The sequence below is a fragment of the Cryptomeria japonica genome, chromosome 4 (assembly GCF_030272615.1).
Source record: "Cryptomeria japonica chromosome 4, Sugi_1.0, whole genome shotgun sequence".
In the NCBI taxonomy this organism is placed as follows: Eukaryota; Viridiplantae; Streptophyta; class Pinopsida; order Cupressales; family Cupressaceae; genus Cryptomeria; species Cryptomeria japonica.
In genome coordinates this window covers 521,813,162-521,826,016 of record NC_081408.1, presented here as the reverse complement: position 1 = coordinate 521,826,016, position 12,855 = coordinate 521,813,162, and the positions used below count along the sequence as shown (strand labels likewise).

Genomic DNA, 12,855 nt, shown 5'->3' with positions numbered 1-12,855 from the left:
GAACTTTGACAATTCCTTTCTGAAACTCTATTCGGTATCCTGTATTGTTTAGTTGTGCTACACTCAACAAATTGTATTTCAAACCTTCAAACCAATAAACATCATTACATTTAGCATTGTCAAGAAGTGTTATAGATCCTTTACCTCTCACTGGACATGGTGCATCATTACCAAATATTACATAACCTCCATCATAATCTTCTAACATGCCAAACTTGTGTTTATCACCTGTCATGTGATGCGAGCATCCACTATGTATGATCCAAGAATCATTAGTATTTATGTGAGATATTAAAGCTTTTTCTTCATACCTTTCTTCATCTGATCCATCTTTGATAGCCACATAAACAACTTCCTCTATATCAGTTTCATCTGATTTATCATCATTAGATTCCTCATCAGCTATTAGACATGTCTTTTTATCTCTTCTTCTGAAGTCTCAGTGTCCTCTGTAATGATTATCTTTCTGTCTATCATCTCGGTAATCTCTCTTGTCACTGGATTCTTTGTCAGGACAATTACAAGCCATATGTCCTATTCTATCATAGTTAAAACATTTCAAAGGCAACTTTCCTTTGTACTTACATATTCCTCTCGGTAGCCTTCTGGCTAATAGTGCTTCAAACTCTTCTTGCTTTTTGATTTCTTCATAAAGTTTATGTACCTCCTCCATGTTTTTGCGAAATCTTTCACTTGCTCCACTATGATTCCCTTCAGAGTACTTATACTTTCTATCACTGTAATCATCAAATTCATCAAGATGAGAAGAACTAAATGCAGACTCAATTTTATTTACCGAAGACCCACTGTTATCAAAGTTACTTAACTCAAATGTATGTAGCTTACCAATAGTAGCATCCAAAGAAACTAGCATATTGGGTACAAACCTCAATTCATTGATTGCAGAGACTCAGATTGCATAAGCTGGTAGAAGGGTTCTTAACAACTTGTTATATCCTTTTCTTCAATAGTTCCACCTGCTCCTTTGATTTGATTGACAATTTCCTTTAACCTTGTACTGTACTGAGTTATGTTCTCACCTTCATTCATTCTCATAGATTCAAGTTATTCTCTTAGACTGTCCACTTTTTCTCTTTGAACATGTTCATCATCACCATACACAGATATGAGCTTGTCCCACATTGCCTTTGCATCATTGCAGCCTTCTTGATCATTAAACTCTAAGTCGGTCAATGCAGATGTTATTTCAATCATTGCTTGAATATGTTATTGCTTTGCCTTTATCTCTTCTATTGTCAATGGATAGGTGCTAGGTGTAATGAAATCATTCTCTAGATAATATACAACATATTCTCCAATTCCTGATAGGTGCAGCTTCATCCTTTTCAGCCATGTAGAGAAACTTGACTTGTTCAGCTTCGATGCATCCCTCTTATACATCTTTGGATCTTTTCCTCAAGTACCTTTAAAATTTTCTTCCGAAGTCCAAAGCTCTGATACCAATTGATAGTTCTGATACTAATTGTTAAGTATAGATGCCAAGCTAACAAGATGAGAGGGGGGGGTGAATCATACAAACTTAATCTTTAATATATTCAACAGATTCAACCTCGGAAGCTTTAACAAATATATGTAACCAAAACTGTAAAACATGCAAACTCATAAACAGATAGCATCACAACACTCATAACACCAGATTTAACGTGGAAACGCAAATAGGGAAAAACCACTGTGGGATTTTGGACCCACTAAGAAATATACTCTTCTAGAGTATGCTCGGTTAAAAGCAAGTCCTGTTAAAGATTACAAACACATTGCTAGATGTGACCCGGTTAAGGGATTTCCCTCAGATCTGTTAGGATCTTCACCTTGTTAGAAGTGACCTTGTTAAAGGGTTTCAAACACTCAATCAAAATGTCACCTTGCTAGAGGATTTACAAATAAGACTATTAAGTCCACTTGGTTAAGAGATTTTCTGTCACTTACAAATAAATAACAGTAATGAGTATGTCTATAACTTTGCATCTAAAATGCTAAAGTAGATTCTTATTTGCTCAATACAATCTAGTCCTATGACTTATCTTGTCCCTTTGTTGGGCTCCTTACTCTGTTATTCAAACAGGTCTTCAAGATTTTTTGCTTGGTAATCACTATGTAGCATCCTTGTGCTTACATTTGCCCACATACATTGTTTATCAATAGTTCCTTATTTATAAATAATTTGCTAACCGCTTAATCTCTTTGATCACATTTCTTATGATCAATCATAGCCATCAGATCTTCAAACTTGACTAGGTTCAATGTATCATTCGATCGGAAAACGTTTTACCTTTCCTTGGAACTTGCATACATTTCTTGGAACTTGTGCTAGGGTATTGCGGTTCAATCTGAGCTGCAGATCTTCTTGCCGATCTTCCATTGCCATAGATCCTTAACAAACTTTATACATGTTGTATCAATCATTTAATCATAACCAGCTCATCAACTTCCATCATTAAATAACACATGTATACATCCAATGCATTCTGTTATAGTTGGTTGCAACTCGGTAAATACTAAACTTCACTCGGTAGACATTCCGCCTTCATTAACCGATAGCGATAACTTTAGGGTTTACCGACTAGGTTCCTTGCTCGGTAACATAGTATAGTATTAACCTTACAAACAATAGCATATGTAGGATATCAAAACAATCTAAACAACATGATCTCATCATTCTCTAACTTGGTAATAGTTGCCCATTGAATAACTTATTCCTCCCCTTATTCATCACATTCTTTCTATGTCTTTTACCGACGTCTTAATTCTCTTCAAAGCATACTTCTTAAGATATGGCAACATCATACTAAATCAAAAAATCAATTTCTTGACATCAATGACAGAATAATATTGTGAAGATAGTAAACATCCTTAATCAGTTATATCCATAATTATCAACAACCTTCTCAATATCCTAATTGAAATGCCAACAACTAAAAGATGAAGCTGATGGTCATAAAATATTTCTAGCAAGAATGGTTGTAAAGGGATATGCTCAGCAGCAAGATCTCAACTTCAAAGAAATGTTCTCGCCAGTAGTTAAAATGACTACCATCTGAGCAGTATTGGGCTTAGTTGCAGCCTAGGATTTTGAGCTTGAACAGTTAGATGTAAAGACAACTTTTCTCCATAGCGACCTTGATGAGGAACTATTTATGCATCAGGTGGAAGGGTTCATTAAAAAGGGGTAGGAACACCTTTATTGCAGATTGAAACACAGTTTGTATGGGCTTAAGTAAGCCCCCCAATAGTGGTATCTTAAATTTGACAAGTTCATGATTGATCACAAGTTTACTCACAGCGAGTCTGATCGTTGTATCTATTACAAGAAGCTTCCTAATGGCGAATTTTTCATCCTTCTCCATTATGTGGATGATATGCTATTGGCCAGAACAAGCATGAGGATTGTGAGTGAACTTAAGACTCATTTAGAAAAGGAATTTGCCATGAAAGATTTAGGGGCAGCAAAGAAGATCCTAGGAATGACTATTTTTCGGGATAGAAAAAAGAGAGAACTCAAACTATCTCAGCAAGACTACATTAAAAAATTCTTGGATAGATTTGGTATGGCAGATTCTGTACCCTTAGCTTCTCATTTTCAATTGTCTTCTCAATTGTGTCCTAAAACACAAGAAGATAAGGAGTTTATGGATAAAATTCCATACAAATTTTCTATTGGAAGTCTCATGTATGCTATGGTATCTACTCGACCAGATATTGCTCATGTTGTGGGTTTGGTGAGAAAATTTATGGCTAATCTTAGCAAATCACATTGGGAGGTGGTTAATTATATCTTGAGGTATCTCAAAGGTAATTCTGATTTTTGTTTATGGTTTGGAAAGGACAAGGCAATTTTGCAAGGGTTTACCGATTTTGATTTTGGCAGTGACTTAGACAAAAGAAAGTCTACTTCTGGTTATGCTTTCACATTTGTCAGGGCAGTGATTAGTTGGGCTTCAAAATTGCAACACACAGTTGCTCAATCAACCGCAAAAGCAGAAGACATAGCTCTTTCTGAGGGAGCAAAAGAGATGGTATGGTTGCAACTCCTGTTCAGCGAGTTGGGTTTGAAGCAATCAAATTTTGCTTTGTTTTGTGATAACAACAGTGCAATTTTTATGACTAGACAGTAGACATCTCAGCCGCAGTCAAAACATGTTGATGTTCGCAGTCATTATGTCTGACATATGGTTGAAGAAGGCAAGTTTCATGTAGATAAGATTCATATCGACTTGAATCTAGCTGATGTGCTCACTAAAGTGGTTAAGTGGGAAAAGTTCGATTTCTGCCTAGCTTCTCTCGACCTTTCCAATAACTGATAGCAGAACTGAGTGGGGGAATCTACTTGTTGCAGCAGTTCGTTGGCCTTCAGTGGGAGATTGTTGGAAGTTGAAGTCCAACGGACTCCTTCCTTGGTTGCTGCCAAAACTCTTGGCTATTCATATTCTCTTTGCAAGATCTTTAAGAGCTGATTGTAATTCATTTCTAAAGGTTAATTGCTGGAGCTGATTGCAGCTATGTATATGTAAACCAGATTGGTAAATAATAGAGTGATTCCCCTGCTTCAGGTGTGGATGTAGGCAATTGCCGAACCACGATAAATCTGTGTGTCTCATTCTTTGTGTTGTGTGTTGTTAATTCTATTTATCTGCTATTTTCAATTCGATTTTTCATCCTAACAAATGATTAATGAAACAAATACCTTAGACCCACAGTCTTACTAGATGTAATGCACCATTCCTTGTTCCACCCATGCTACTAGATATTATTTTTACCCTGCCTCCCTCAGAGACAGTACATGAGAACATTTACTTCCACCAATTTTAGGCTCCACATATCAACCAATGCAAATTATTTAGTGTAAATGCTTGTAGTGATATGCACGATTATTACAACCAATGCCCATTATCCTAGAACCCAAATTGCGTGGGGCATAAGCAAGATTTGAGAAATGGCACAACAGTAGGATCCATGCTCATTGTGGCAAGAACAACAAATAATTCGTAGTGGCATTACAGATTTTCAACCCAGCATCGAGCTCCAAAGTTCGCTCCAGTATTTAGCAGGGCACAAAAATAGTTTGTATGCACATTCAAAATTACTTGTGCGGAAGGCTTTTTCATGCCATAAATTTGATTATTCTTTTTTGTTTTAAAGCATATTTTACCTTTATTCAACTTTGCATAAAATCTTTTTCTCGAAGCTCATGCCCATATAAATACCAAAATAAAATTAATATTTTTGTGGAACCAGAAATAAATTTGAGGGACTAACTACCATGTGCATTTGTCTTATCATCCTTGTATAATAATTTTTTTTGTATTGGTGTTAATTTTCTTTCCCCTTGTTTTAAATCTATGTATTCTTTGAAAGGTACTTTCTGTTCGTAACTTCGTAGTGATCAGATGCTTTACCAAGTGTTTGTGTTCTAGCATTCTTGTCATAAACTTTAGTATTTGCTCGTTCAAGCGTATTTACAATTATCCAATGTGTTATAAATTGACAACTTGTTTTGGACATTTGTAAACTAAAATAGTCGAGCTTTTTGTATGATCCATCCCATCTGAAGCCTTCGAATTTATAAATGATAGGAATGATGTTTCAAAATATATAACTCATTTATCACAACCTAGACCTCATTTGTTCACACAGATACATATAGAATGATACATAATATATGTACAGAGGCATGTTGAATCAATGCATAAAATAGGCTTCATTTATATATACATACATGTAGAATCATACAAGTTATCAACACTGAAGTGAAGTACTGAATAAATTTTAAACCTCGAATGAGATTGAAAAGAAATGTTCATAATGAAAGCCTATTGCAATGCACCATTCCTTGTTCCACCAATTCCATTGGATACTATTTTTGTCATGGCTGCCTTGGAGACTATACATGAGAACGTTTCACTCCACTATTTTTGGGATCCACATGTGATACAAATGCAAATCATTAGTGCCAATACTTTTAGTGATTAATTAAAGAAGACAATGAGTTCTATTTATTATAGGAAATTAATTTCCACATCCATGAATGTTTCAACAAGATTAGAGCTGGATGAATTACTATTGTTTATAATTCATTCAAATCAAATAAGCATGATAGGAATAAAATTTAGCCTAGATAATATTTTTGAAATTGAAAGGCATGGATGGAAGTAAATTGAAGTTTTTCATTTATTATGCACTCAGACGAACTATCCCTTAAGGTATTGTTGTCATTTTTCTTTTGTATAATTCTATGTCTTCATTATTTTAAACATTAGGGTGTCATTTCTTTTTTCTATGTTCTTATTTTGAATGGAAATATTGATGTCAATAGACTCATGTGTTCTTTGAGAAATATCTTTAAAATAAAGAACAATCCATGCCCAATCGATTTGATTCCTCTGTATTTTGAACTTCTCTTTCTAGCAATAGAAGGTCCCCTAAGTTAGCAGTTAAAAGGGTTATAGAAAAGACTGATTATCTTGGATGTCCGATTTGTCAACTCCACAAACAAAGTAGTAGTGGAAATCTAGAGGCCAACAAAGCCTAGGATTTTTTTTTCTATTAAACATATTGCCTCACGGGAGGCTTTGATAAGCTAAGAATCAAATAGTCATCAAGTCTTATTTACCCATTGCTCTATACAATCAGTTATGATTATTAGTATTGGCCATGTATATCAAAAAATTCAAACAAAACTAGTTCAATGTATACTTTGGAAGGTCCTGAAGCATCATTGCTTCAATTTTGTGCAATGGAATTTATTAAGGTGGCAAAATTGGGTATTGTATTTGCACTACTTTTGATTAATAAAACTATTGTTGTCCCTGAATTTAATCTTATAGAGAATTTGCCAAACCAAAGAGAAGTTTCCCTTCAAGTAGTATGGTCAGTACATTACCATTGATGAAGAGAATGGTAGAGCATTGTACTAGATTACTTTGCAAAGGACCAGAGTAATGCTACATCTAGGCCCTTGGCATTGTGACTCGATGGAGGTAAACAACACATTCCATCTTTAGTTCTTCAAAAAAAAAATTGATCTTCAATTTTCTTATCATAATATCTTCCAATTTACTATAAGGGACACAACACTTAACATTTTTATAATTAAATATATCTCATCTTTGATCAATCATTGCAAATTCAATGACAAAGTCTTGGAAAAAATAAGTTCTCTTGGAATATACGTACATAGTGGAAAGGTTCTTGTGTGTATGTTTAATCACTCAAATTATCTACTCCTCAATGATATGTCAAATTTGTTTATGGAAGTGACAAACATTCTTTATGTAGAGAGTCCAATTGGAGTGGAATTTTCTTATTCAAATACAACTTGAGATTATTTGTTTTTTATTAAGGTAAAAATAGGTTTTGAGGGGACCCAAAACCCCTTACAATAGGTTTGAAGGGACTCGTAACCCTTGGATTTTACAAGGATCCGGAACCCACAAAACAACACTACCAAATGATACAACATAGGAAATCAGCAACCCAATCTCAACCTAATCACCATAGATAAAATATTGAAGAGTTATTTGAAAAGAAAAGCAGGCCAAAGCCCTACTTACAGAATACCAAAAGATGACTAAACAAGAAAGTCGAAGTGTTTTATCAATGGTCTCTTAACCTTTAATAAATACCAAGGGTTTTTTCAAGTACCAATAGCCTAAATCCTAGCAAACAAGGATACCAATCCCATAAAAACCAGATCAAAGAAGAGAAGCATTACAAAATAATCTAGAACTAGAGGGTTTTGAAAGGCTCCTGAAAACTTCAAGCTGGGTTTTTAAATGGCTCCCAAAACCGTCAGGTTGAAACCAACAAAGATAATCCATCTGAAAGTCAGCACCCTTCTAGCATCTCTCCTCTCCACCTCAATAGGAACTGAAAAGACACAGACCACCATCTAAAAAAGCCAGACTCTATTCAAGCACAAAAAATCCAACGGAAAAGGGGCAATACCGAACTGATAAGCAGGACTAATGGGTTTTAGAAAGGCTCCCAAAACCTTAAACGGGAGAAGAGGCAAAAATCATTCAAGCTCCAAATAATCAGGCACCACCAAAGTCTCCACCTCCATAGGAGACAAATGACATAAACCCAACAACCTAGAGATGATAACATTTAGACGATCAGCCTCAACAAATAGGGTAAAAGAGACCCTCAAAAAATTCCATCCAACTTCATCCAGCCAACCACTCATCCCTTCAATAGAACCTCTATAGAATAGGCTGAGAATAAAAGAAAGATGGAAGTCATAACCATAACATTGATCCTCTTGAGAAAAATAGGAACAGTGAAGCACGCAGTCCATACCCCTGCAAAAGAGAAGCATGGACAACAACCCTCAAAAGGATACCCAAAAACACAAACAAATAGGGCCAAGAAAACCCCCATCACAAAAAACAGGGGCCTCTAAATGAAAAGATCTTGAGTCAAAATCTCCTGCAATGTCGAAGCCCTTTCCTTCAGCGGTGAGAGAAAAGCCCACAAGTTAAAGGGAAAGCCAGAAGATTGAAACACCAGTTGGAACTTCAAAGAAATCTGCATCTCTATCTCCATTCAGATCTCAAACTCCCACAATGCGCACACAATGCACACACACAAGATCAATGCAGAACCACAGTTAGCAGAGTAAGATTGGTCTGGAAACCCATCCCGGTCCACACCCGACAGGACAAAAAGAGTAGAGAGGAATATGAGAAAACCCACAGTACCATCGCTGCTCCATCTCAGAACTCTTGAAAAGCCATGAGCCAAAGCGAAACACATAGAGATGGCCAAAGAGACGAGATCCGAACATAGCATATGGGCATGCTTCAAAGAGAAAGCACTTCCCACAAACCAAAGAACTGAGGGAGTACAAGCCACTCCCACCTTAGTCTCCAATCTGTCATCCTCCTCTTCATCCACCTCCTCTACATCTTCTTCCATTGTAGAAGCCCTAAACGCTGAACCACGGCCGATCTCGCTCCCGCTCATGTCAAAAATTAATTAAGGACGAATGTTAGCTCCCACTCATTTCAAAGATTATCATTTGTTTGATTGCACGCTGACTGGTAAATCATCTCTCACTTGTTTAAATTCATGGCAACGTTTGTATTTTTTCAGCAATGTTGTATAGTGACTTTCAAAACTTTTGTAATCAAATCTCATAGAATATCCTTATTGGTATCAATGTTAATATACTTGGAAAGGAAAAATTAAATTAACGGCCAAAACTGCATATAGAATTTTAGGAAGCAATAATTGTCAGTGAAATTCGCTATAAATTTTACTTCATTTCTATTAAGTGGAGCTACATTTAAATTTATAGTACAATTTTATGAATTGCAAATAAATAGAAAATATGATTTGATAATGTTCTTTGCTAATATGTCATTTTTTACTTGCAGATTTGCAATGCAATGGCCATCTCTGACCTCTTTAAATTCATGGCAACGTTTGTATGCTTTTGAGCAATGTTGTATAGTGAGTTTCAAAAATTTGGTAATCAAATGTCTTAGAATATCCTTATTCGTATCAATGTTGATGTACTTGGAAAGGAAAAAATTAAATCAACAGCCAAAACTGCATATAGAATTTCAGGAAGAAATAGTTGACAATGAAATTCGTTATAACTGCTGCTTCATTTCTGTTAAGTAGTGTTGCATTTAAATTTATAGTACAATTTTTTTCATTGCAAACAAATAGAAAATATGATTTGACATTTTTCTTTGCTAATAAGTCATTTTTTACTTGCAGATTTGCAATGCAATGTCTGGCCATAGGTTATATACTTTTGAAGGCCATGAAAAATTAGTGTACTCGATATGATTAAAGAAACGAAAGTTAAAGCATTTTGATAATGTTTTGTCTTGAGTGGATTATTCTTTTCTTCTTAATGAAAGGATTTATCGGATAACACTTTCCTTTGGTGTGCATTTGTATGCAGAAATCGCACTTGACATAGCAATTACCAGGAAACTACTTAATTGTGCACCATTCTTAAATCTTGTATTGTCTCCACAATGGTTAAGCCATGGCTTCTAGATCAATTTCTTTTTGGCTAAACTGTTACTAATATACGACTTGTAATTATTACTAGCAAAAAAGATTTTGCAATGTAGAGTATGATGAGCTTAGTTGTTCAAGCTTGTCCATTTTGATTACTCGATTTAAGCAACATTTATATGCAGATTAGTCGGATATAAGTAGTTGTTTAGTTGTTGAACATAGTCAATTTTCTTCTCAAACTTGGCAATGGCTTATATATAGAGCAGGTTTATGTAAATAGCTACCAAATTAAGTCCAATATTCCATGTACTTAAGCTATTCTAGAAATTCCTGATTGAAATAAATTCAAGTGAGAACTTTATTTTAGCATTTGTAAGGTATGGATCAACTAAGATATATTGATGCAATGAATCTGATATTTTACTCTACTTAAACTTACCTTGTTTCTTTTTGCTTATCTTCAGTATCACAGTTTCGGTCTAGTTCAATACAAAATGTTTTTAGCTTTCATCATATTATTTACTTTCTAGATTTCATAATCTTATTAATAAGAGATTCTATTTATTTAACCACAACATTGTATGGGCTTCTAAAAGTCAAATAAATTTAATCATTCATTCAACTTTTTAGCAGCAATTGATTTTTTATTTTTTATTTTTAAATTTCAATTTTGCACTATATATGCCAAACATATCCTTATACCCCTCCGTATATACGAAAAAAATATACTCGTGAAAGCGTCGTAGGATTTTCTATTTCTACCAAGATTTCTCTTTGAAAATATCATTTACAACAAAACTGAAATCTAATGTCATTTAAAGTTGTCTCGGCTTTCGAACATGTTACTGCAAACTTTCTTCCCAAACAAATCTTCTTCTTTTCATGTTTATGTTAAAGCTAGTTTGAAATTAAAAGAGAATTGATTTCAATATTGATGATGTTTTTGCACTTAGGATCACACTCCCAACAACAACTAGCATTTACAAATCTCAATTTTTTTTTTATAAATGGAAGGGACTCCATCTGCATTGCAGCTCTTGTTATGTTTGAGCCTTCTGCCAGTCTCTGTGTTTTTTCTATGGAGTAGCTTTGCTGATTAATAGCCCTCTTGTCTTTCACAAGAAAGCGATATTCTTTTATAACTAAAAGAATCTCTGCAGGGTGGTGGAGGTACAGATTTTCTGCCAGACTGGTCCAACGCCTCAACTTCATCTGATTTTTGTAAATGGTAAGGTGTCAAGTGCACCTCAACATCAACATCACGTAACGTTATTTCACTTGCTCTTCCCAGCCGAAATTATCCGGCCATCTTTCTTCTATGACTGGGAAGCACAGCCGGTTGGAGGAGCTCGACCTTTCCGGCAACAAACTATATGGACATGTTCCTCCTGAATTGGGTACCTGCACCAGTCTTCAGCACCTCAATCTCTCAAATAACTTTTTCACTGGTTTTATTCCGTCGACTCTAGTCAATTGCAGCCTGCTTACTTTCCTTGATCTGAGTTCAAATCTGGTTTCATTCTTCCGGAGCTGGGGAAGTTGTCAAATCTGTCAGAGCTTTATTTATATCAAAACAATCTCACTGGACTAGTGCCTGCCTCTCTTGGTATGCTATCGAATCTTCAAGTTTTAAGAGTAGTCTTTAACAACTTTACCAGTTCCTTACCACCCGAAATTGGCAATTGCACAAAGCTTACGTCTATAGGCTTTACCTCCTGCAATCTGAAAGGCACAATCCCATGGGAAACTGGCAAATTGCAAAGGCTGGCAGTGCTATATCTCTTTGATAAACAGTTGAATGGTTTTATCCCTTCAACCATAAGGAATTGCAAGCCCCGCAAGAGTTTGGTATTTATAAAAACAACTTTCGAAGTCCCACTCCGAGGGAGTTTAGCCTTCTCCGGCGCCTCCAATTTCTGTGGGTGTACGAGAATCTTCTTTTAGGGGATTTTCCTGCCGAATTCGGCAACATGTCAATGCTGCAAGAGATAGACGTATCTGTCAACAATCTCATTGGAAGATTTCCAGAGGAAATCGGTACATTGAAAAGCTTGACCTTTATAGACGCTGCCCATAATAATTTTTCGGGCACGGTTCCTGCATCCTTGGGAAATCTTTCAAGTTTACAAACTTGAGATATGAGTGATAACCAATTAAATGGGGAATATCCTCCTGGCATATGTAGGGCTAATCAACTGAGGTATTTTATTCTTTCTGACAATTTTCTGGTAGGAAATATCTCCGTTCTTTTGAAGGATTGTGTTTCACTGACAAGGGTTCGACTACAAAATAACCACTCCAAGGGCCACATTCCTTCATATATCTCAAAATTGTCTGGTCTGGCTTTCCTCGAGTTATTCTTCAACAACATTAGCGGAGGAATACCTGCTGAGGTAGGCCAACTGAAGAACCTCACTAATCTCCTCCTTGGTGGGAATTACCTAAGTGGAGCTAAGTGAAGCTATGATGCAGTACAAAAATACAACTCTTGCCTACAACTTCAGACACTCCCAAGCACACGAAAGGAACAATAAAAAAACAATTTATTTCATAAATCAGATACATTCAAAAGCCAACATCTTAATTAATATATTCAAATCTTCATCTCTAAGAACACAGATTACATAACTAATATCAAATAAACCTATTAACATGAGGCTACACTATGGCCCCAATTCTCTCCTTTATATGCAATCTTCTTTGTCTTCTTGTTTTTTTACACAATGGGATTTTCACATTACCTCGACAAACAGCCACACACAATTAAACTATGCTAGCTTCTTACCCCTCACTATCTCCCTCTTAACCTCCCAAACTTCTTCTCTCCTCTCATTATTCTCCATGAAGCCCCTCTCATTC

At 35.6% G+C, this 12,855-nt stretch overlaps 1 protein-coding gene across 1 annotated transcript; it reads left to right on the top strand.

Annotated features, from left to right (window-relative positions):
• Positions 1 to 11,314: 11,314 nt before the first annotated feature.
• On the top strand, positions 11,315 to 12,131 carry LOC131058738 (LRR receptor-like serine/threonine-protein kinase GSO2). The gene is made up of 2 exons (XM_057992382.1): positions 11,315 to 11,546; positions 11,791 to 12,131. Exons 1-2 carry the CDS (start codon positions 11,315 to 11,317, stop codon positions 12,129 to 12,131), a joined length of 573 nt encoding a protein of 190 aa, XP_057848365.1.
• The last annotated feature ends 724 nt before the right edge of the window (positions 12,132 to 12,855 follow it).